Consider the following 24,822-nt stretch of genomic DNA (forward strand, 5'->3'; position numbering starts at 1 on the left):
TTTCCTAAAGCAGTAAAATCCAAATGAGACTTGGACCAATCTCCCAGTCACACGTCACAGATGAAGGGGCATTTCTTGTTGTTTGTTTTGCTTGGAACCATTAGCAGTCTTTCCTTTGGACTTTAAAGGTGATGCTCCCAGATAAATCTTTGGCTAAGGCCCTGTCCAACCATAGCTACCAAATTACTGAGCTTCCCAAACATGGATTTTTGTCCATCATCTGTTTCCTCACCTGCAGAGCAGCTGTCCAGTGAGCAGCAGTGGGAGCAAAGGAATAAAATTCCAGGGGCTCTTGCTTTTCCCAGGAATCTCTCAATTAATTTTTATTGCGATGCTTTGCTCCATGAGTTGTTCAATCTACCCTTGGGATAATCAATGGAATTGTATTTTTGAAAGCCTCTGAAGTGTGTTGGGGTCACTCTTTTATCTTCTGGAGGAAATAAACTGTTTAAGTGTTGGTTGGGATGGAGAATAAGACCAGGCCCCTTTGGAATATTATGGGGTGTCTGCCCATGCCAGGGTCCAGGGGGACATGTTGGGAGCAGAAGGTGACCTTGGTGCAGGCTGTGCCCTCCCTGGCATGCCTGTGACTTGGATCTGTGCTCCAGCCAGGAGACCAGGCTGGAGATAAGCTACCTCCAACACAGGTCTTGGGTTTATCCTAGAAACAAGGCAGGAGATTTGCTGGAGAAATCTGATTCTCTGTTTTGGGACTGTTTGGAGGGCATTGATGAGTCTTGCTGCTTTCTGGATTTATATATTTATCTGTGTGGGACAAAAAGCCTGTTTTTCCCAAAGCGAAATGCAAACGGGGACTCCTGAGTAAGACAGAATCAATGGGACTGTTGCTTAAATAAAAGTATTTTAGAATAAAATAGAATCTGTGCAGTTGCAGGGAATACAGGTGTCCTGCTCTTGTCGTGGTGTATTCCAAGAGAGATTCCTCTCTCCTTAAAGTAACTTTCACACTTGGGCTGCAGCGTTTAGTTGGGATCTGGATTTGAAACTCTGAAATGTCAATCCAGTCAGGATGAGCACAGAGCCTGTTCCCTGTAAGAGGAGCTGGGGTGGGGTGGCAGATCCAGCAGCTCAGGAAAATAAGGACAATGAGTCAGAGAACTCCTGTATACAGCACCATTTCCAATTCCCACACTGATATCTCTGTATTTCTCTCCTCCAGACTGTAAGGACAACCTGACGTGAGTTGAACCTTCAGGCTCCAGAGCCTGCCCCAGATGCAATAATTTAGTGAGCAGATGATGTTTTCCACCAAAGCTCCTGTCTAACTCAGTGGATCTGTGTGTCTTCCGGCAGGTGTGTCCTCTGTGGCCTCCCTGATGTCCCTGGCTTGGGTGCTAGCCTCCTATCACAAGCTTCTTCGGGACTCTAGGGACGACAAGAAGAGTATGAGCTACAGAGGGGCCCTCATCCATGTCTTCTGGCGCCTCTTCACCATCTCATCCCGAGTTATTTCTTTTGCTCTCTTTGCTTCCATCTTCCAGCTCTACTTTGGGATCTTTGTAGTGGTCCATTGGTGTGCCATGGCTTTCTGGATCATCCATGGTGGGACAGATTTCTGCATGTCTAAGTGGGAGGAGATCCTCTTCAACATGGTGGTAGGGATTGTGTACATTTTCTGCTGGTTTAATGTCAAGGAAGGGCGGACTCGATACCGAATGTTTGCGTATTACACGGTGGTCCTGACGGAGAATGCTGCCTTGACGCTCCTTTGGTATTTTTACAGAGATCCTGACACCACTGACTTCTATGCCGTGCCAGCACTGTGTTGTGTCTTTCTTAGCTTTGCTGCTGGGATAGCTTTGATGCTGTTATATTATGGTGTGCTGCATCCCATGGGGCCAAGAGCTAAGATCTTTGCCAGCTCCTGTTGCGCCGAGCTGCTCTGGGGCATTCCTTTGCCCCCCGATGTTGAGCCCATGGCACCCCAAACCCCTGGGTACCGGGGGGCCCAGGCTACGCCCACCAGAGCGGTCACGGAGCAACAGGAGGAACTCACAGCTGACACTTGCTTGCCCGTTTTCCAGGTGAGAGCAATGGTACCATCTACTCCATCTGGGCGACCCTACCCCCCCGAGGGGCCTCTCATTAAGATTGACATCCCAAGAAAAAGATATCCTGCCTGGGATGCTCATTTTGTAGACAGGAGGTTAAGAAGAACTATCAACATCCTCCAATATATCACCCCCACAGCTGTAGGTATTAGGTATAGAGATGGACCTCTCTTATATGAGTTGCTACAATATGAATCTTCACTTTAAAGCTCCTTAAAGCAAAAGTAAAAGAGGGGACCTTATTTTTGTTTACGGTAAACACAGATCATGAAACAAACACAAACCTTCAGATAAGCTTTCTTTCTGGTTGCTGTATGTATAAAAAAAAAAAGATATTCTCTATGTTTTGTAAGTAAAAACAAAAAGAAAAACTTTTCTTTTGTTTTTTACACACAAGAAACAGTATTTCAACTTCCACACCTAGGATTCACAGGTGGAGAAGGAGGCATCTCCACATCAGTTTTATACCGTACACCAAGTGTAGAACATTATTTATGGGATTGGTGCTGATTGAAAAATAAAAAAAAAAAAACAAACAAACAAACCTACAACTGCCTTATGCCCTTAGGTGCTGAGTTTCATTAAGTACTGTCACCTTTCTCATGCAAAACTCTTTGATGATTATATGCCAGGAAAAAAACAAAAAAACAAACAACCATCCAACTGAAATGCAAACCTTAAAATTTAAAAAAAAATTAATAACAAAAACAAAAAGAGAGAAACGTATGAAAAAAATAAATCCTGTTGCTCTTATTGTATTTAACAGAAAAAAAACCCTCCAAATGTCTAAAGATAAGAAAGCAAAGATAAGAAAGCAAAGCCAAGACAACCCCAATGGAGTTTGATTTTTCCAACAGCTGAAAGACAAAATCAGGTCTGTAAGATAATTTGGCAAGGAATTTATAACACCATTGGGCCAAGCCTTGACCGAGTCGTGTTATAAAGGTGATCCCACCCTGGAACCGTTTTCCTTGTGGAAATGGACCCTGGAAAAAGGTGGGATTGCACCAGATCAGTGTGAAAATACAGGATCTGATCTTGTTCCCAACATGTGCTAAAGCCCCACTGTCTCCAGTGGAGCCAATACCAACAGCCTGAGCCCAGAATAAGGCCTGCCACCTTGATTTCTGGAAAATGAGAAACTATCAAAATTGCAAAACCAAAAACATGATCCAAAAGTACATTTACACATACCTAATAATTATTTCAGTAATAATAAAACTCAGCATGGTAGCAAAAAGCGAGTCAATTTAAAGGCACAATACTTGATCAGTGACTGGCAAAATAATTTGACCTACTGTATCATTTTAAGGCTGTGAAAGGCATACATGTATTATTTGTAATCTCGTGTAAGACCTGTCATGTCTCATTCAGTGCGAGCCTTAAAGTGATTGTAAAGCATCCTTCGTTCCATTTTGGGGATTTTTGGGTTTTGATTTTTTGTTTTGTTTCTGTTTTGTTTTTAAGGAAAACAAAACATGAAAAGTCGGGATAAAAAAAACACAAAAACACAAAAACAAACAACAACAAAACAACCAACAAAACTTCTTCAAACGGTAATAACCTGTAAAACTGACTCACGTCTCGAGATGATTTGGTGCTTTGTATTTTTGTTGATGTTGTTGTTGTGATTTAGCTGAGAAAATTCTTCGACTCGGTTACATGTGGGGAACTGCTGATAAAAACTGTCTCGTGTCACCCTCTACTGTAAGTACATGGCGAGAAACAACAACCAGAGGAAATCCAAGAGCGTAGCGAGAGCGCCGTGGTTTAGCTTAGCCTTCCACCACCAGGAGATGCTGCCACCTCCGATGCTGGCAAAGCCCAGACGGTCCTGCCGAGGGCTGTGGGGTTGTCTTGACATTTCCAAATAACCCGCTCGGTGTCTGAACATTCTCATCTCTTCTCGGATTCTGTTTCTGTGCTGGAATCTCTTGGTTTTGTTTTTTTTTCCGAGTTAAATCACCGGGTTCGCGTCTATCCGACACCCTTTTTCCGTTTCGAGAGTATTGCTCCTTTAAAGGAATATTCCCGTTTCAGGGCATCTTTTCAATCCCACCATCCCTCTACTTGGGAGGGGAAAAACAACAACAACAAAATGAGATATTTTTAAGTGAATGCTGTAGTATTTTCTGTGTGTAATTGCAATTTTTTATTCCAGAAATACTGTAACTGTCTAGGGTGCAAAACTCCCATGCTGACCTATTCTGAAGAGAAGATCAGCATGGGGGGGTATTTTTTAATTATGATTATGATTTTTTTTTAATTTGAGGAATCATTTGGTTTTTTTAATTATGATAGTATTTAAAGAAACTAGTACCAATTTTATATAACAGTTTAAAGAAGCTGAATGCTTTCTTCGCCTGAATATACCTGAAGAGAAACATTTTTTTCAATCAGTGATCCTTTGCAGTGTTCTGAGAAAACGTTGGGGTTTCTTCAGTTGTTTCATTTTGTTTTGTAAAGGAAACTTTTAACTGGTGTCTGTCCCTTTCAAGGAGGGCAGGACTCCTTCACGCCAAACTATAGACACACGGCAAAGTTTATACAAAGCCAAATTGTCACTGGTACTGTAATTCCCAGTCAAACTCCATTTCAGGCAGATGTTTCTGGGCTCTGATTACAACCAATGTGATGGTCACATTTTCATGCAAAGGGAGGGATTTGGTCTTGTCATCCCCTATCTAACTCCCCAGTCCCTTGTTTGCTGTGCACATAAATACATATATATGTATATATATATATACATGAACTGATATATATTTGTGAAAAGCTTTCATTTCCCTTCTCCATTGTCTGTGCCCCACAACCAGTCCCTTCTCAAGTGTCCTACTAACATCTCACCCTGTTTCTCCCCTGACCAGTGTGCTGTCTCCATAAAAAGAGGTAATTTGTGAAGTGAACTCGCTGTCCCCACCTACCGAATCCTAAAACCAAAAGGTGTTTTTATCATCCTCCAGAGACAGGCCTGCATTTCTCCCATCAGGACTTTCTTTTGATTTGCCTTTAATGTTAATGTAGACTCACCTTGCTCCAATTCCCCTTTTAAAAGCTGCCCTTGGTCGTGAAGAACTGTCCTCCACACATCTGCATCTCCTTGGCATAAGCATGAGAAAGGAATGGGTGGCAAACAGCCCCGCTGTTCCTCGGGGACCGTTTTTCCAGGAGGTGGCATTCTTGTTTCCAAAAGCACCGTAAAGAAGGTCCTGCTCCCCAAACTTGTCAGCCTTGAGGTCTGGAGATGTGGTGCTGACCGCCGGCCCCGTTGAACAGCCGGACCCTTCCCAGCAGGACGGTGACAACGAGCCAAGGCACAATCACCAGGTGCCAGGAGGAGGAGACCCTTCAGTGTTGCCTCTCATGAGCAACTCCAGCCTGCCTTCCCTCAGGAACGGGATCTTACTCCACACCACAACACCAACAGCCGTCGCCTCCGCCCCGCGCAGGGAGCGGAGGGGCAAAACACTCTGGAAGTGTCCTTACTTCTCAATGCAGTGCTAACTTCTCACAACCAAACCAGCTTAACCAAGGGCTTGACACATCCCTGTTCCAAAGTCCTCCTCCTTTGTGGCTCGTAGTGTGGATAACAACAAAGGCAGGTGCCTCCACTGCGAGTTGAGACTGTGCCATTACTTACATAAACTTTCTGCCTCTGCTTCTCCTTTCTTTGAATGATATCTGCCGGCATCTTCATTTAGCAAAGGATTTCCAGGGACAGCCTGTTATCGACCCTGAAGAACTATTTCTTTTTCCAGGACTTCATTACAGCCTTAACGTAAAGCACGTGCTCTGCCACTACTCCCAACGTGTTCCTGTTTGGGGTGGTGACCATTTCCTTTTGGGATTACCTGTGATCTTGTTGCCAAACAGCGCCTTTTGCCAAGCCAAAAGCTTGGGGTGGAGAACTGCCCCGGCTCTTTATTGGTACTAATCCCAGTGCTGAGAGTCTCGTCCTCTCCTCCTGTATTATTTTTTTGCCCTCTGATTTTTTGGTGCTCACTTTTGCAGGATGGTCAGTGACTTGTTTCGGTTTCACTTTGATTTTAACTCCTCAGCTCTTCCCCGGTACCTTCTTTATACCATACCCCACCTTCTGGCCAGAAGATACTGCATGAGGAGCTTTTCAAACTGCCATGGAGAAGGTTGAGCCTCTATTATTCACATCAGAAGATCAGTGGGCACCTTCTCTGGCACATCTGTGCTGCTGGATTCACCTTGGGATCATCTAAACCAGCCAACTGTACCATGCCAGGGCAGTGCTGAGGCACCAGGGCTCCACCATCCCGACTGTTATATTGTTCAAATTTTCCCTGGCATGGTTTTGATCCACTCCAAGGGCCCTGGGCTCAGGCACAACTTGCCCAGGCTTTGGCACTGGCCAGAGAATGTCCCCAGTCAGCAGTTTGGATGCAGCTGCTCCTTATCAGGGGTGGAAGATTTAGCAGTGAGGATGGGGCCAGCACTCCTCCGTTGGCTTCATGGCCAGAATGGATCCTGGAAGTGCTGAATTTCCTGATAAAGATGTAACTCTGTGCCACAGACCAGGATTCAGGACGTGGTGGAGTACGTCAGCTCCGATCTGGCATTTTTCTATTTTCTGCCTGATTCAATGGACAAGTTATTTTTCAGTTCACTTTGTTCCTTTTGCTGAGGTTGTTTTGCAAACAGCGTCACTTTTACGGCTCGGATGTCAACCCATCCATCCCTCCATCCATGTCAGATGGATGGCAATGTTTACTGTGATAGTGTTACACATCCATAGGCGGCTAATTCGGAGACAGGAATCATCCAGACCAGACCAAATCAACAGTGGAAACACAGGAATTACAAGGTCCCTGCCCATGCCCTTGTCATGCTTTGCCACCCACATGAGGCATTGTTCATCTGCAGCAAATCCAACCAGAACTGCAGAAGAGGAGCCAATGGTGAATATTTACCAGTGGAAAGTGCAAGTGAGCCACCGATTTCAAGTGTAAATATATATTTTTTCAGTGTTTGGGATTGGAGCTAATTCTCTGCTTCACCCCATCCCTTTGTGCACCTGCCAAAAGTCAGCAGTCATTTGCATGTATTTTTATTTAAAGCTGACAGGATGAAACAGGGCAAAATTAATTCCAAGCTTTAGTGAATGGTCTGCTAAAACCTGGCTCACGAGGGGAGCATTGCTATTGACTTTCAGACTGCAATCACCCCGTGCTCTTCAGATGTATTTTTGCACACACAAGATTCACTTCACAATTTATCCCACCCCTGGCCCCTGCATGCCCCACCTGTCACCCACACACCTGCAGCATGACTAAACCTCCTGAAGAAAATGTGGTCTGAGGTTAGTCCAGCACGATTTCATTGAAGCTCAGAGGTGCTTTGAAAAGGAAAACTTACTACTGTGCATTTGCAAAACCTTTTAGTGCCTGCTTGCTGGGCAGCTTGGGCAGGAGACAATTTGGAAGCTGCCGGAGTCAGCGGAAAATTGTGGAGACAGGCTTTCCCTGGGATATTTCCTTCTTTTACTGGGTTTGCTTTTCTCTGGGTTCTGTTCAGACCGAATGTGGTCCTGCAAAATAAAACCCACCAGAAAACGAAAACCCGAATAACCACGACAAAATAAGGTCTGTGCCAATCCCCACAGAAGCTGAGGTAGCTGATGTAGGACGGTAGGGATGATGTGAACTCCGTTGTGAACCCTTTGCTTGCTGGAGCTTGCATGCTGTTCTTTTGGCAGTTGTCCCAAGCCCTGGGGGCTTTGGGAATGGTGCTTTCCCAGGGTTATGATTGCTGGTTTTATTTTTCCTTGGAGCTCAGGTGTATTCTGGTGCAGAGAATCTCAGCCTGGTTTGAACAAGGAGATTTGAGGCTATCCCAAATAGACGTGGGCAAACCTTTCACTGTGTGCAGAACGCATTTCCAGACCTTTGGGTACCGCTAGAGATTGTTGCAATCCACTTAATTCTCCATGAGCACGTTCAGAATCGCTTCATTGTTCTGTTGTGTTTGAACTTGGGAATAATGGTGTGGTGACTCTTTCCTGTTGAGGTGGGATGTGAAGAAAGGGAGGAGCCTTCCTGCTGTGCTGGGTATTGCCTGTGTTCAACCCTTGTTCCTTACTTGAAGCTCAGACAGTGGGATAATGAGAAAAATGGGAAAATGAGATGACAGATCGCTGCATATGTTCCATTGGCTCTTCGCTGATGAGGAGGGAGGCAATTGGTGACAATTAAAATAAATCTGCATAAACCATCTGGACCTCAGTGTACATTCAGACATGCACAGAACCCAATTGGAAAGTGATGCTGTTGATAACATAATGTGGACTATGATTTCCAGTCATATATTCAAAACCTAAAAAGCAAACCAAACCAAAACCAAGCCCTGCAAACAGAAAAAAAAAAAAATCATTTGAGAGCGTAAACTTCCCTCTGCCCTCCCCATTCCTTTGGGACACATGCAGCAAGGCAACTGTTTGAAAGCCAGGCACTTTGTAATCCGCGGAGTTAATTGGATTTGTGCAATGCTGTGTTTGTCAGATGGTCTCTTACAGCAAGCGTAGAAAGTGGCCATGGTCTAAAAGTCATTGCAGATTTTTGGGTGACAGTACTCCTGGGTTTCGACCCCAGCTCTGCCACGAAGTTGCTGTGTAACCTTGGGCAAGTGATTTAACCTTTCTGTGCCTACAGTTTACCCATCTGTACATGGGTATAATAATATTTACCTACCTCACAGGGGTGTTGTGAGGCTTAAGTTAATGCGTGTGAGAGGTGCTGGAAGTGCACCGTGAAAATTTCATTCTTGCTGGGTTTGTGCTGTTGTGGGAGATGAGCAGTGAAGGGTGGGTTACAACATGCAGAAGGGAAACTTGATGGTGCACGTGTTGGGAAAGTGATTTGAAGTCTTTTCTCTCCCCAAAAGCAAGGAACGGAGAAAATTGTTGTGCACCAACTGAACAGCCTTGCTTTCCTGGTCAAATGTTAACAGCACTGTTTGCAATATTATTTTCTTACACAACAGGTGACCTTTCCCTTTTCCTTGCTGTTACTGAAAACTTGAAACTAAAGATGACAAAAGTATTTCTGAACCTAACAGATTACTGATGAATACTTGAATTTCTTTAAAAGTTGCTCTCATCAGCCACGGTTAAATGTGCACTAATCTTTCAGTCATCAGCTTCCATCTGAATACAGTGAAAAATTTGCTCACGCTGTTTTGGAATAGCCTGGACCTTATTTGGGAGGCTGGTATTGCTGAGGACTCTTGTAGGCATGGGAAAACTAGTGTCTCAACTGATAAACATGTGAAAAAATATCTTTTTATTCTTTCTGATTTTGCCTTTTAAGTTCCTTGACTGCCTAAGACAGCACAATAATTGCAGTTTACTTGGTTGTACAGTAGCTCTTTCTTTCTTTTGTTTGTTTTTGAACTGTTTCCTTATGTGAAGGGCGAAGGTGGGATGTGAAAGGATAAAATAGACCCAACACTGCTCCCGCGCAAACCTTCCCGAAGTCCCTGCTTTCCTGGAGAAAAAACCTGTGCCACATATACAGAGACCAGACCAGGCTTCCTTCACCTTCCTCCCACAGGAAAAGCTTCCCTTGCCACCTGTGGGAGTGCTGGCTGTTGGTTCCGTGTCCATCGAGGTGGATTCATCCCTGGTTGAGCCCCAAGCCACTGGGGGGAAAGCCAGGATAACTTTCTTTAGAACGAGGGAAGGGATCCAGTCCATTGCTCCAAATGTCACCAGAGGTCAGATGATTCAGAAGGGGAAATCATGTGATAGAAAGCCTGGGGCTTAGGGGTTTTTGTTTGTGCTTTTGAGCCAAGTGTTTTTATTGTCTAAGTGTCCTGACCATTATATGATGTCTCTTGTGAGAATGCAATGCCAGGCAGGACTCCCTGCTCCCTTTTAGAGAAGCTTTGTGAAGTCTGCTCACGCACTCCTTACTCAGGCAAAACTCCTGCATTTTATTTTTTGGGTCTCCTTTTCTCTCCTGAGTAAGGACTGTGGAGTCTGGTCTGTTTGGGATCCCTGGGGGGTTTTTCAGGTGGCTGTTCTCTTCTCTAGCCCAAGACTTGCCTTGCATGGAGCAAGAAGGAAGCTCTGGCTTGGTCTGCCACGTACCTTCCCTGTCCCTTCTCTGTACCCACCATGGGGAGGGAGTTCAAAATCTTCTGGCTACAGGGGCCAGGCTCTTCCACCTGAATTTCCAGGCAGCTGCACATCTTCCTGCTGGGGCAGAGCAAATTTAGAGGCCCCACTCCTGCAGATGAGCCATTGCTCATCCGCTTCGGCTTTGGGTCTGCTCCTTCCCCGTCCTTCTCCCCAGCTGTTTCTTTGCCCTGTTTTGAGCATTCAGCTCGGTGCTTCTGGGTTCTTTTTACTGCTTCTGTTCCAAAAAAAAAAAAAAAAAAGAAAAAAAAAAGAAAAAAATGATTGAAGTTGGGAAAAAACAGCAATGTAACTCCTTCGGTGCTATGCTAACTGCTTTGTTTGACCCAACCAAATGCTGGCCAACAAACAGATATTCCCTCTTTGTCCTAAAAAGCACCACACATCTGTGTCTTGAACAGGGATGGACTGAGAGGGTTGAGAGAGGGCAAGTGTGGTTTTGAAAGCAATTGAAGTCTCATGTGTGTCTGGTAGAGCAAAAAGATGTAGGTGCAGACTGCTTTCAAAGATCATTGTCGCCCACCTCGTGGAATTAAATAGGATATAGCCTATAAGGTATTGAGGGCATTATATATATATATTTAAAAAAAAAAGACAAAAAGTTCATTTTATTGATAAATCACCCTTTAATTCTCCTGAAATTGTGCTGTTTAACAGGGAAACCACCTGGCTGCACTTGCACCTGGTTGTTTTGGTATGACCCACTTCAGCAGCGAGAGTAAAATCCAGGAAGAGAGAGAATTCCTCCTCCTATCTAAATTAAGCCTGAAGTGAAGTGGGTGACTATGAATTTTCAGAATTAAAGGGACTAATCAACATGTATGTCTGAGTCTATATCCCCAGTCCCGTGGAAATATAGGTGAGCATACATGCCATGTTACTGCAGCAGTATATATGTTTTAATATATATGAACACATTGTGAATTCCAAAGGGCTTTTTCGAGATGAGGAAGGTCATTCCTGGTGAGAGGTGCTAGCAATTTGGGATTTGCAAGCAGGGTTGAAATAAACATTCCTTGTAGAGCCTTTTTCTTTTTTAATTAAAAGACCATCAGAAGCTTAAGGTCCTTCTGAGGAAATGCTGTCCCACATGATCTTCCACTTCTTAAGAAATTTGGAAGCCAAAATCAGACCAAACATGAGGGCCAAACGCAGCTTCAAGATAATTCAGTAAAGCTCCACTGATGGCCAGGTGCCTCCTTACACTATCTATGCTAAAAATAGTCATTTCTACAGGTGGTGGGGAGCCCAAATGGGGCCCTACTGCTCTTTTTCTTAACCTGTGATAACAGATTTCATTTTTGAGGTTGTAGAATTTTTTCAAAACCCAGGCAAAACTTGGGAAAAAGCAGAAGTATCTTTTCAAGAGGAGCCATCTGAGTGTAGCCTACCCCTGATCTCTGTGGGGACTTTGTAGTCCCTGGCTTTAGCTGAGGAAGAGGTTTCTCCCTTCGCCAGTATCAGCACTGCAATGAGAACATACCGCAAATGGAGGCCTCCTTTGCAGGGATTAAACCCTCCAAATCTGATTTCAGGCCCTTAAAATTCAAATGCCAAATGCCACTCGAAGGGAATGATTATTGTTTTGCCTCCAGATGTCATTCCCGTTCATCAGTCACAAGGACAAGAAGCTCATATTTTCCCTTCTAGCTGTATTTACCAATAAAACTCGCTGCCAGTGCCAGCACCTCCTCCCCTCAGCCCCAGCTGAACACCACCTGCACGCCGCCCCCGCCTTTCCTCCCCTCCTTCCACTCTAAAAACACTGTTCCTTCCTAACCAGGGAAGATCCAGGACAAATGCCAGCTGATTACACCTGCAATCTGTTCTCTCGAGGGGTTGGTTTCAGTTTCTGAGGGCACGCGAGTACACACAGGGACACGCACCCAAAAGAATTTCAGTAGCCTGAAGATGAAGCTTCTTGACTTCTTGGCTGAATTCTTGACTTTAGCTGGGTGATTCTTGTGGTTGTCCAATGCAGAGCCAGAAGATGGACTTCTATGATCCTTGTGGGTCCCTTCCAACTAAGGATATTCTGTGATTCTGTGAGCTGACACTGTGGGAGAAACTGGAGAGCAAGTGTTCCCTCAAATTGCTTCAGTTTCACATCATTCCCATATAATTTGTTTTTTTTCAGTAATTATTGAAATCTGGGTATCAGTCAACAAATTCATGATGGATAAGCAGTAGGGAAAGTGGACTGGTTTGCACTTACCCATAGACTTCCCAGAACTACTCAAGAAATTAAACAAGCCTTAAATTGGATGTAATTGCAGTCATTTGGAGGAGAGCTGTGATGTGTGTTTTCTGAAACAGTGTTTAAATAGGTATCACAGCCAAATTTCTTTGTCTCCCATCTTTTCCATGTAGGGAGAGTGAGAGGGAAGAAATTTTACCTTGAACATCAAAGTTTTCCATTAGCTACAAAATATACCCCCCTCCCAAAATGGATCTAAAACTTGAGTGGCTTTTTCTTGTGGAAAATACTTTCCTATCAGAAAAAAACAATGATTCTAGCTACTGTTTCTGCTTTGCAAAATTTTACCATTCCAGCCTTTTGTTCCAATGAGGAACGGGAATTAGTTTTCAAAGTGTTTAATTTACTCAGGGAAGGACTATTTCACGACTCAGTCTGGTGACTCCTGTCACTGGTCTGAGTTCAGATCATTCCACTAACACTGATGTGGCCACCCAGTATGAAACCAGTAGGAGACAACAGATGGGGTGAAGTTCTTGCCTGGTTTTCTGTGTGTTCCATGTTCCAGACTAATAGGGATGTTCTTGGGAATGTGACAGCATGCTCCATGGTCGAGATGTTCCCCTAAAACCAGGATTATCACAGCAAGGCTCCATATTTTGGAGGCTTTGAATGACTTTCTGATTGCGAGGAAATGTCATTCCTGTGGTGTGAATATTTTTGGATTTATTATGAAAATCATGCTGCCTGAAGATCCACGTTCTATTTCCATCTCTGCCATGGGCTGTTGGTTGGGAAAGCCAATGGGATTTTAGGGTTGTGTCTACTGGGAGGTGTAAGATGTTCCCAGGTGCCACTGTCCTGTTTTCCAGGGAGTGTGATATGGGAATGGTCAGTCTGCTGCCTGGCTCCCATGGCCAATCCCACCTCCATCCCTGGATCTCTGCCACGCTTACCCCAGGTGTTGCAATGTGTATTTAAAGATCTTTGTCAATCCTACTTCTTCCAAAGCTCTTCCGATTGAAAGGAATCCTAAAAGTCCACGGAAACCTCTCAAATGAGCTGTCATCCTAGGAGCTGTTTTGATTAGTGAATTTTGATAGGACTGGAAAATTGGCACAGTCACAGAGAATAGCACAATTTAAATACTTCTATTGCAGAAGTGCCACTTTTCCCATAAACATTGAAATTCGACTAATCACTACTGGAACTCGTCAACACTCAAAACCTGGAAAACACTCTTGCACTTGATTCCTCACATAAATCTTATTCAAGGAGAACAAATTCCCCAATCACTAAAAAGTGGTAAAAATAAGCTGTTAGAGCAGGGCACCTAGGGGTTTGGGGAATGTTTTGCTCTGTGTTTCATCTCTGAACTGGGAGGGACCAAGGTTCCCTCACAAGGGCGATGGGAGGATTATTTAGGCAATGTTGGTGAACTCCTTCCAGACTTTAACATCAAAAATGCTGTGGGACCATGGTGGTGGTAAGCAGAGCAGGACAAATCCATCGTGTCACCTTCCCCTGCAGACACAAGCAGGCAGGTAGATCTGAAATGTCACAATAAGATTTTGGGAAGTGCTTTTCTCCATCCCCTGAAATGCCCCTCTCTCCCTGTGGAAAGCATTCAGGGAAGTCAAGAGAGAAACCAGGGATTTAGCAAAGTCCTGTTAGCCCATGAAGTTGTTAAGCACAGAGATGGAAAGAGCACGTGGGTCCTCAGGTGCATTCCCAAGAATTCATGCCACAGGCATCCCTGTGTCTTATTCTCCCACCCTAAATCCTGTCTGGCTGAAAAAATTCCAAAGAAGAATTCTGCTCACCCTAGACCCTCTTGATCAGGCACATCAGGCAGGAATAATGGCCTAAGCTTTCCCAGTAAAAAGTACTCTTTTATTTTTAACTAAGCTTGAAACTTAGTCATGCCCATGCCTTGAATTTGCCTTATAAACCAAGCTCGGCCCATTCTGAACCCAGGTCCTTCATCTGAAGTTGTCCTTCCAGTGCCGTTCTGACCCAGCACAGCTTGCAGGTGAAGATGCCCATCCATCCAAGCTCGGATCAAGGATTTTCAGTTCATCTAGGACAGGCTGGCTCCTTGATAGGTCATTTCTCCACCTGAGCCAGCCTTCCTGGGATTCTAGAAAGACTGGGATCCCAATTAGATGCCCAAAAATCAATCTGAATGAACAAGGAAAACTACACCAAGTCCTGCCACAGGCAACTCTGTCCCCCACAGTGGTGTCACCAGTCCTGGCTTCTGCCAGCAAACCCCACACATGGTGCTTGGGTGACACAGGGCTGCCACCAACCCCTGCTCTGAGCTGGCCAGAAGTGGATGAGGGCAGATCTGCCCCTCCTCTATGTCCAGCAAGCGAATTTCCGCCAAACTCATCGGCGTTGTCCTTGACTCGGCGCGATGCCGCCGACAGCGGGGGCAGGCTGCTTGTCAGCAGCTGTCGGAAGAGTTCGGGATTTTCAGATGGGATGGGCTGACAGGTGTCAACACGATGCAAAACCTGTGCTCTTAACTTGGCATCGAGTGCCTGCGAGTCTCTTCGTTTTCTTTTTCGATCGCCAAGCAATGGCGTTACGCACGGGGAGCCTGTTGGTGATGGGCAGTGTCTGCAGCAACTCTTGTTTTGCAGGATGTGCTCTGGCTTATTCCCAGATCTTCCTCTATTTTTTACATCTTGGAGGGCAATGTGCTTGAGTGTGAGTTTATGAGCAGAAGAAATAGAGCAAGGGCCAACACAAAAGTTTAGCACAGCGGAAATGTTGATTGAATAAGAAGGGAATGAGAAGTATGGGCTAAAACCAGACGGGTGCAGATTTTATCTCTGCCTCAGCCTGGCAGGACTTCTGTCAACCCATCAAAATTGTTGCCTGTGCCCAGGACAATTTATTCTCTGGGCTCCTGGGGAGTGACAGCTTGAGATATTCAGGGCAGGGCTCTGCAGAGGGATGAGATCAGACTCACTGAGTGCCTTTGACTTCCCCTGGTTTAGTGGGAGCTGAAGGCATCCAGCACATGCCAGGGGCAGCCCAAGGCAGGCTGTGCCCTCTTTGTGTTAGATTATTCCTTGAGTACTCAAAGTTCAGTCCTGCTTTTCTTCCATCAATGGAGGTGTGTTGAACAGAGCACGATGAGAACATTGGAATTTAGGAAGGAATTTTGTTAAAAAGTGTCCAAAGTGCTACCTAAGAGCTCGCAAATTCAACGTGCCCCATAAAAGACCAAATTCTGGTCTCAATCTCACCAAGGCATCAGCCACCCTGCATAAACCCCAGTATTTTTTTCTGGGAAAACCCTGTTTTTTCTGTCATCAGCGGGGCCAGAATTTGGCCTGGCCCCACCTGCCCTCATTAACTCCACCAAGCTCTCTATTTTTGTTGATGATGGCTATGATAGGGCAGCAACATTTCAACTCTCAAAGCCTCGTGGTGCCTTTTCTTGTGGTGCTCACCCTTCACAGGACTTCAATCAAGGCAACCACTTGCATCCAGCAGCAACGCCAGTACTTTTCCTCTGTATAAGGTGCCAGTGCAGTAACAGACTTTAATGTATACTTATATAAATATAGATAGATAGATATATTGCTATAGTTATAATTATATATATATAATTGAGGTTCTGATGCCGCTGTCTGGGGAATGGACCATTCCTCAGCAGGATTAACACTGCTCGAGTGAAACCAACAGCTCAACGTCCTGTAAAGCATTACAACCTTGGCAAGGAGCTTCTCTTTCCCATGATTTTTTTTTTCTGGCTTCCTTCTCCCCTCTTGACTCCCAGAAATGCTCTCAGTGAAAGATGCTGTTTCACATCATAGAAATTTCTCAAAATTTTTCCGAATCTGCCCAGTGGATGCCATGGGGCCACATCTTCCTCCTAACACAGGATGGGGAGGTCTCCCCTTGCTGTGGAAGGAGGACGATGGAGTCAGTGGGGTGGCATCCCAGGGCAGCATCCCAGGGCAGCATCCTTGCCTTTCCTTTGCACCTTGTGGCAACTGGTGTTATTTCCCTCACCCTGAGCAAAACCATCCACTGTCAATCCTCTCCATCTCAGCTGCCCCAGCAACTCGGTGTATTTTTTTCCTCTTTTGGATGCTCGGTTTTCCATGGTGCTCCGAGCGAAATGCTGCCCCAGCCCTTGCTGGAGGGCAGGAGGGAAGCTGGCAAAGGCTTTGCTCACACGAGCACTTCTGCCTGACTTCAGAAGGAGAGGTTTTTTTGTCAAAGGACTGCTGGGTTGGGTCAATCATCCCCTTATTGTTACCTTTGAAGTATTGCTGAAACTAGAGAGAGAGGTTATAGAACAGATGTGGAGTGAAGGTATTTTTTTTCCTAAAGGGAACAACACCAATAATACTGTAAAAGGTGCTAGAATCAAACCTCATTTTATATACTTTGGTTCTTAGAGATAAAAAGAAATAATAAAACACACAGTATTCTTCCTGTGCAGCCTTACTGTAGATTGTTATAACCAACTCATTATCCAAAAGACAAAAAAAAAAAGTGAAAAGATTAAAAAAGGAGAAAAATGAAGTGATCCTGTATAAAGTGTAACAAATATGACTTTCCTATACAAATGTAAATGATCAGACATATTAAAATGCACTTGAGACAGGCAGCAAGCATGAAAAGCTTTTGAAGTATCTTTTTTAATGCACAACACCTGTCTTTTTTCATTTGGCTGGGGCAAGAGGGAATATGCCAAGTTGCTTTTATTTCCTTTTCATTCCATTTGTGATTTTTGTGGAAAGGACAGAGAGTTTGAATGAGGGTGGGACGTTTAGCTGGAATAGAAAACCTAGAATTCCTAGAAACCTGGAATATTCATCTCAATTTTATTTGTTTCATCATTAGTTTACGATGTTGGTGGCAGTGTTTGGCCTCACATCTCATTTCTCAAATGCTTTTGAAAGCTTTGCTGCCTGTCCCAGGTGCTGAGCATAACTCTTACCTCAAGAACACTTATTGAAAAAAAGAAAAAGTCAATTGTTTTTTCCCATCTCTGGAAAATTAATGTAAACAAATGACAACAACAATAGAAAAAAAAAAATTTAAAACGCAAACAACCAGCAGTGAATGAAGGAATGAAAATTAAAAAGAGAAAGAAGTCAAAGCAGAGGTTTGGTGACCAAACCGAGCCATTCTGGTGCTTTTCCCCTTTTTGTGTTGCTAATGATCAAAATTACATGAGATGGGCTTAGACAAGTCTGTGGTCTTAGGATGTAGCAAAAAATGTATTTAAAAAGAATACAAATTTGCATGGAACAAACTCTGATGGAACCTTTAAAGAATGGCTGTTTCAGTGTCAGACGTTAAATGTTAGCATGTGTGTGTGCTGTAAATACCTTTTCATGTGTGACATGTACAGTTGACTGAGGAAAAAAAAAAGTATGGAACCGAACAAAAAGAAAAATAATAATCAAATGCTATTTTATCAGATGATGCACTTTTTCACCTTGATGAGAAGCCACTGTTCACAACTATGCAATCTTCCAGTTTCTCTCTCTATCTCCTCTCTCCAACCTCAAATTTCCCAACTATTTTCCATAACCTAAACCGTTTTTTCTTTTGTACAAAGAAACACAAAAAGTTCCAAACTCTGGTTCAAGGTGAGAGTGCTACTGTGACTTTTCTCAAACAATAAGAGCTAACAAACAGACAAACAAAAGGGGTTTGGTTTTGTTTTTAAGAAAAAGGAGGTTCAGACATGACCCTCTTTCTGTTCTCTAAGTGAATTGATGTTTTCTACATGTGCCAGGCTTCTGTTGACTGTTTTTTGGGTTTGGTTTTCTTTCTTGATTCATTTCTCTCTCTCTTGGGTTTTAGATTTTTTTTTTTTTAAATTTGTTTCCTTATGTATATTTTTTTTCAGTTCCGGTTTTGTATTGTAGGTATTGGGGATGTGAAGATGAAGGTGAAATTTGGCTTAACTCCAAGTGTTTTAGTACATGTGTGTGCTATATGTACATAGTTTTCTACATAGAAAATTTTACGCGCTTTTTAACGCACTTTACGACTTGTATGTACAAAGTTGTCTATATAGAAAATGTAGTGAGTGTCCCCCGAGCCTCAAAGGAGAGCCTTTTGATTCCATGACTTAAGAGGAGTTCAGGTGTTCGAGTATCTCACGTGTGTGTGTGTGTATTATATACTATATTATATATTATAGAGATATATAATAACCTGTGTCCACGTGAGCGTGTGTATAATATAGACACACATCCTAACCCAGGATCGTGCCCATCTACACCATCCAAATAGAGGTTTTGTAGTTCTTTAAGCTGTCAGAAATAGCCTGGCTCTACCGGGTAAAATTCACCCTTTGCCCTGTTATTCTCAGTGCATATTCCTGGGGGAATTCAGGATTTATAACTTTTCATTCCCCACCCCATGAAACCACAGAGAGAGCGTTGGTGAGGAAACAGGGTCGTCCAGTGATGAGCTCAGGAAACCACGCGGCCACCAGAGGTGGCTGCCCTGTCCCCTGCCCACCACGGGCTCCCCTGAGGCTTCGAGGACATCGCTCCCACCTCTCTGTGCCTGTCACACGGGGGTTTCCAATGCTCACCAAGCCTTTAAGCACTTTGCACTCACGGTCCTCCTCGGCACATCCCGCGGGGTTCCTCTCCGGGCCAGTTTACGGTGAGTTCTTCACCAACCTGCCCCTTGTCCTCCAGCTCTCTTCTGTTCAGGAAGCTCACTGCTGCTTCCTTTGATCTTCATCACCTCATTTTTATCTTTCTGCTGTGCTTCTCCTTCCTTCCACTCAAGGCTTCCCCATCCTTGGGAGCCACAGCCCACCGTGGTGACATTCTTCAAATCCCTGTATTGGGCTCTCTTCAACCACAGCTTGGCCAAGGGCAAAATCCTAGATTGCTGCTGTCAACCCATTCTTATCCCATATACAGCACACAAACCCCATGATCTGGATCCTTATGAAGAATCTTATCCTTCTGGATCCTTCCATCTTGAGATATTCTGTGATTCAATGATTGACCTTGAGTTTCGTGGGGTGGGACAGATGAAACCCCATTTCTGACTCACTGGACACCTAACTTAGTGAAGCTCTTCCAAGTGGCTAAGGAACAGCTGCAGACACCAAAAGGGCCCTTTCTGAAGCTGGTAAAAGTGGGAAGGATGAAGGGAATGGATTTATGGCATCTCTTCCATGTGTTAGTAGGAACAAATATGTCCACATCATTCTGTGGTATCATGGGTACTTCTTCCAGCCAAACCTTTGCATTTGGATCCTCACCAAGAAATTCATGTCAGCCTTCCTGCTGAAGTTACAGCCACGTTTACCTGAACACAACTGTAGTGGAAAAACTGAATGCCAGCATCTGCAGGCTGAGTTAATGATTATTAATGAATAATTTCATGATTAATCAGTATTTTTTCAAAGAGAGTATTTTCCCTCCTGGCCCATTTTAAGTCAGAATTTTCATCCCTGAAAATTCAGTGCTGAGAGGCCAAGTCATCCTCTGCCCCAGTTTCTACTAAAGTTTTAAGGAAAAAAAATAGGATACTTTCTTAATTGCTAAATTCAGTGAGCAGAGGAACCTAGAAGGCAAGTTTGACTCAATCTGTAATCCTGCAGCTAAAATCTTTTAAGTTCATACACTCCAATTCTTAAAGGAAGTAACTTGCAAAGGCTGCTTGTTCCATGACTCACCAGGAAAATCTGTTAGGGGGAAGAAATTTTGGAAGATGCTTGGCAAGACATTTTTCCTTTCTGTGTTACCCAGCCCCTTCAAAGCCAAGCAAGGCACCCTTTAGAGTCACAATAAAAACAGAATTGTGCTTCAGATCCAAATGGCTTTTTTGGTGACATGAAAACTGAAATTTTTAACCATGTCTTTGGGAAAGAACAGGAGAAATTCACTTTGTAGACATGCATGAAGACTTCCAGCTTCCAGACCCTAAGAGAGGGTGTATTTCTAGACACACATTCCCCCAGGTGGGGATGTTTGTCCAAAGTTCTTGGCTCTATGAGCATGGCATCCAACCCTCTAATTTAGCCCAAATATCTGGGAATCTCATGAGTTATTTAAGTGCATTCCACACTCAAGAGACACCCCCAGGTAGGGATTCATCCCAGTTGGTTTCCAGTTGTGTGGCCTTTGGTTACATTTAGGTGAGCTGAAACCCATCTAAAGAGGACAGGAGTTGCCATGCTTCCAAAACACTTCCCACCCATGGCTTCTTATGAGAATTTTGTGTTCTGCTACTGAACATTCAAAATTATCACCTTCACCACAGCTCTGGGGTCAGGAATTTGAGGAGTTTGGCAGCCCCTGCCAAAGTGGCACATCCACATCCCAGGACTAAAGGTATCAGGCTGCAATTCAGTGTGGGACCCTCTCAAGAAATGGGGTAATTTGATTTTCTGAAGTGCCACACGCTTTCTGTGACTCTCTTCTGGTCCCTCTAGGGGTTCCCAAAAAGTCTTTTGGAAATGAATGCTCAAGCAATAACCTTCTGTGTGTTTTCCTAAAGGATAAGGCAATTCTCCAACAGTGAAGTCACATTGTTCAATTCACACAGAGAGCTGGTAACAGTCACACTGGCTTCTTCTCCTGCTCATTGGCAATTTGCTCTGGTCAATTCTCCTCATTTTCTTTAATCCAACCATGACATTGTAAGTGATAGGAGAACAAAGCTGGGATTGCCACTGTTTGCAGGACAGCTGGGGAATCATGCTCCTTCCAGGATGCCACTTCCTACCTTTGCAAGAAGATTAGGAGATGTTTGAGCAGCAGCAAAGAGGCTTCTGGTCCAGAAAATCTAACTTGCTTTTGTCTGTGTTGGATATAAAGAACTGAAAGATCCTTCACATCCCTGATAATTCATGGCTCCATGAGGGTCCCATGTCCATCCTTTGCTGCACGTGCCAACTCATAGATGAAGGTGGTCCAATGGCCTAAAGAACTTTTACCAACCATGTTTGTGCTGGAAACACATTGGAAATGTTTTCCTGGATCCAGCCTGGTTCCCCCTGGCTAACATTGAACCCACAGCTTCTCATCTCCGTGTCTTTCCGCCTGTGGAAGGAAGCACATGTGGAAGGTACATGTTGTCCTGGGTTGACAGACTAAATTTAAAATCCCAAGGCTATCCCAAATCCCTCCTGGGATATTGTGCTGAGAATTATCCATAGAGCCCCAGCCATGCAGGTGCCTTAACGAGTCTCCTGTAGGAGTGCAGAGCAAGGAGCCAGACCCCACCAGGTGCCAGCATCGGTCCCACCAGCACCCGGTGACTTCAGTGCTACCAATTTTCTTGCCACATATCTGCTGTTGCCTGAAAAGAGCAGCAGGATCCGTCCAGGGGCTGCCCTTCTGCTGAAGCCTTGTTTGGTTGGCCACCATGGACAAGTCCAAGCTGATATTCCCAAGTACAAATTTGTGGATGCAGCCTCCAGCATTCCTGGGATGTGCTGCTTCCTCTCAGCCACCTAAAAGGAACAGGGAATGGTTTATTTTGCTTTTTCTTGTCTTCAACCTCAATACATTCCCCAGCTGGAGAGTCCTCCCTTTTTGCCCTCAGGCACTACCCCTAGATCACAGGCTATTTCTCAGAGCTGTTTTATCAACATTAAAAGTCATGAAAAATCAATGGAAAATTTTCCCTCGGAGACGACTGGTTTGTAGGAAAAACTTCTGATTTATTTTCCTCCCCATTCCCCAGATGGCATCATTCCTAAATGGGCTCTAATATCAATATCAATGTTAGTAGGATCCATTGATCAAGCTGTGAATCAAAGCTCACTGCTGTGGTGGATATACAGATGTTAATGACAGTTGCGTTAAGCCAAATTTAGCAGCTGGATTCTTCAACATCCCTTTGTTTTGTATCTACCTCACTATGATTTCTTTGATTTCTTGTGATTTAGTGTTGTATACAATGTCAGAGGTGATATGTAGATAAAAATATATATATATATATACAAATATATATTTTTTGCTTTGCAATAAAGCTCAAAGCTATAACACGAATATTCATAAAATGTCATAATCTTTATTGTAACGTTCCCTTCTTAGTTGTAAAATCCTGTCTGAATCCTATTTTCCTGTACACTGGAATCGATATTGTGTTCATGAGTGAATGGTTATTATTTCTGTTCCTTTTCCACTGAAGTGATGTTTTTGAGATGTGAGATAGACACCAGAATTGTCAAACATGAATTTGCTTTTTTTTTCTTTTCCCCAAATACAGCCTGTTTGTAACTGGAATCAAACAGCAAAATTGAAAGAAAATGATTTGCAGTCCTGATCTTTCAATTTTGGTTTGTCTGATCTCAACACTGAATTTGGCAGGAGGCTGAGAGGGAGCAGACAAAGAAGGGCTGTTAGGACTGATGAAGGGAAAATATGTTCTTCTCTTTCCATTTGAGTGAAGAGGGGTCCATTCTTTGAAATAACTGGAATGTGGCACTTCCCTGAACCTTGGGACCACATTCATTGGAGAATTGTCCATCTAATGGCAGCCACTGACCTAGAGTCACTAATCTTTCTGTGGGAGTGGAGTGAGAAAAAAGAGTTCCCCAGGACAATTCACCACTTGGCTAAGTGATGCACGTGGGATGCATCTCCTTCAGTATGACTGGAATTTAGGATTTGAGGCTTACCTTGGATTCCTCACCTTGATGGGCTGAAGCCAAATTCCCATGGTCAGAGCACAAACATCCTGGCAAGTGAAAACCCCTTGGTTTTGGGTCATGTACATCATTCTGAGCCACACGGTTCCTTGTGCTCTGGCAATGAAAGGGGTGAGGAATGTGGCCAAGTGAGGAAGACTTTGCCCTGTGCTCATGTGGTGGAAAATGTTCTTGGACCCTGTGACAAGCCAGGAACACCACAATGACCAACATCTGGCAGAGAAATCCCTGCAGTGTGGGGAGGAGCATCAGGGAGGGCTGTTGAGGTGGATGGGACCTCTCATCTGTTTATTAAGAGCCTTTCCAGGAGCCTCACAGCTTGATCCTGCTGCCAGAAATGCGAGGGGACAAATCCCATATCTGTCCAGAGCAATCCTTCTCCAAACCCCACACTGCTCACAAAGGCCAGAATTTAAAAAAAAAAAAAAAACAAACAAATACTGGGACTCTTAGTTTGGTGAGGAAATATTAACAGGGATCTCATGAGGGGAATCCTCACCATTTCCTTTCCACCAGACTGTGGGGAATGTAACATTTTCCCCCACTGCTTTGTCAAAGCAAAGAAAAAATTAGTGACCAGAAGGAATTGGACACAAATGGACTATGACATATTTTTGTTTTTATGAGCAAGGAGAAAAATTGTTACTGAACATAAATCCAGCTGTTCCATTAGGAAATGAAAAAAAAAAATTAACAATCAAAAATTTAAAAAAAAAAAGAGGAAAAAAAAGAGGAAAAAAAAGAAAGAAAGAAAAAAGCAGGAAATGAAACCCAAAGATTAATAAATCTCTGTGGAGAAGATGCTGTTGGGTTTCACTTAAAGCACAAGACAGGACTGCAAAACACAGATTTAGACTGGGTTTCACAACACCCCTTCTGCATAGTCTTCTCTCTAAAACTGGCACAATTGTTCAGTACAAACAGCATTTTTTTTCCTCATTCTGATCTGGTGTCTGTACAAATCTGGCTTGTTCTTTGGTTTGGTTTGATTATTTTTGTTGCCTGTTCCCACCTATTTCTATTTTTATGGTGTAGTATTTTGTCTTTCTGGAATGAAATACAGATGTGTTCATGAAGTTGTGTAGCAGATGGAATTACAGGTTGGAGTTGAATTGGAAAAAAGAAATAATCTAACAATGAGAAAAATATCTATATGAAAAGTATGCTTTCAAAGTGTGTGTTTGAATTTGGGCATTTTGTCATTCTACTGAGCTTTTTTGAAAGGTTTATGTTGAAGTAATGAGACTTTATGAAGTTTGAGAGGGGCTTGAGATACCAAAAAGCACAATTTATTGTTAAACTGCTATAATTTGATTGAAGGTCCATTATGGTATTTCAATCTTTGCCTATTGTAATCCCCAAATTTTGACATGAAATACACAATCCTTTCAATCTGTTCATTAATCATCTTGCATTAGGCAGAAGGGAGAGATGCAGCTGTTTCATTTCTGCTCAGAAATCGCATGGAATTCCTGGCCTTATTTGTTCTTTATTTGCCTCAGAAATAGGGTTGGATTTTGTACTTTGTGGTTATTGTCTTCAATCCCTGCTGTGAAGTCAAAAAGATCTTTTAATTGAGTGGCAAAAAGTCTATCCAGTAAAAGGAAGAGACAGTTTGGTTTTTCTCTCACCTGCAGTGAAATGTGCTCAGGGAAGGAGCAGGTCATGGAATCCCTGGTAGATCTGATTGGGTCACACTAATTAATGTTAATGAGGG

General features: G+C 43.6%; 1 protein-coding gene across 1 annotated transcript in view; it reads left to right on the plus strand.

Annotated features, from left to right (window-relative positions):
• XKR6 (XK related 6) overlaps positions 1 to 23,777 on the plus strand; it is a 182,478-nt gene extending 158,701 nt beyond the window's left edge. The window contains exon 3 of the mRNA XM_085057144.1: positions 1,315 to 23,777. Within this exon, the coding sequence (XP_084913270.1) occupies positions 1,315 to 2,279 (965 nt within the window). The 3' untranslated portion in view covers positions 2,280 to 23,777. The remainder of the gene's footprint in view (positions 1 to 1,314) is intronic.
• Positions 23,778 to 24,822: the final 1,045 nt, after the last annotated feature.

This window comes from Lichenostomus cassidix, chromosome 3 (genome assembly GCF_008360975.1).
Source record: "Lichenostomus cassidix isolate B80296 chromosome 3, HeHo_3.0, whole genome shotgun sequence".
NCBI lineage: Eukaryota > Metazoa > Chordata > Aves > Passeriformes > Meliphagidae > Lichenostomus > Lichenostomus cassidix.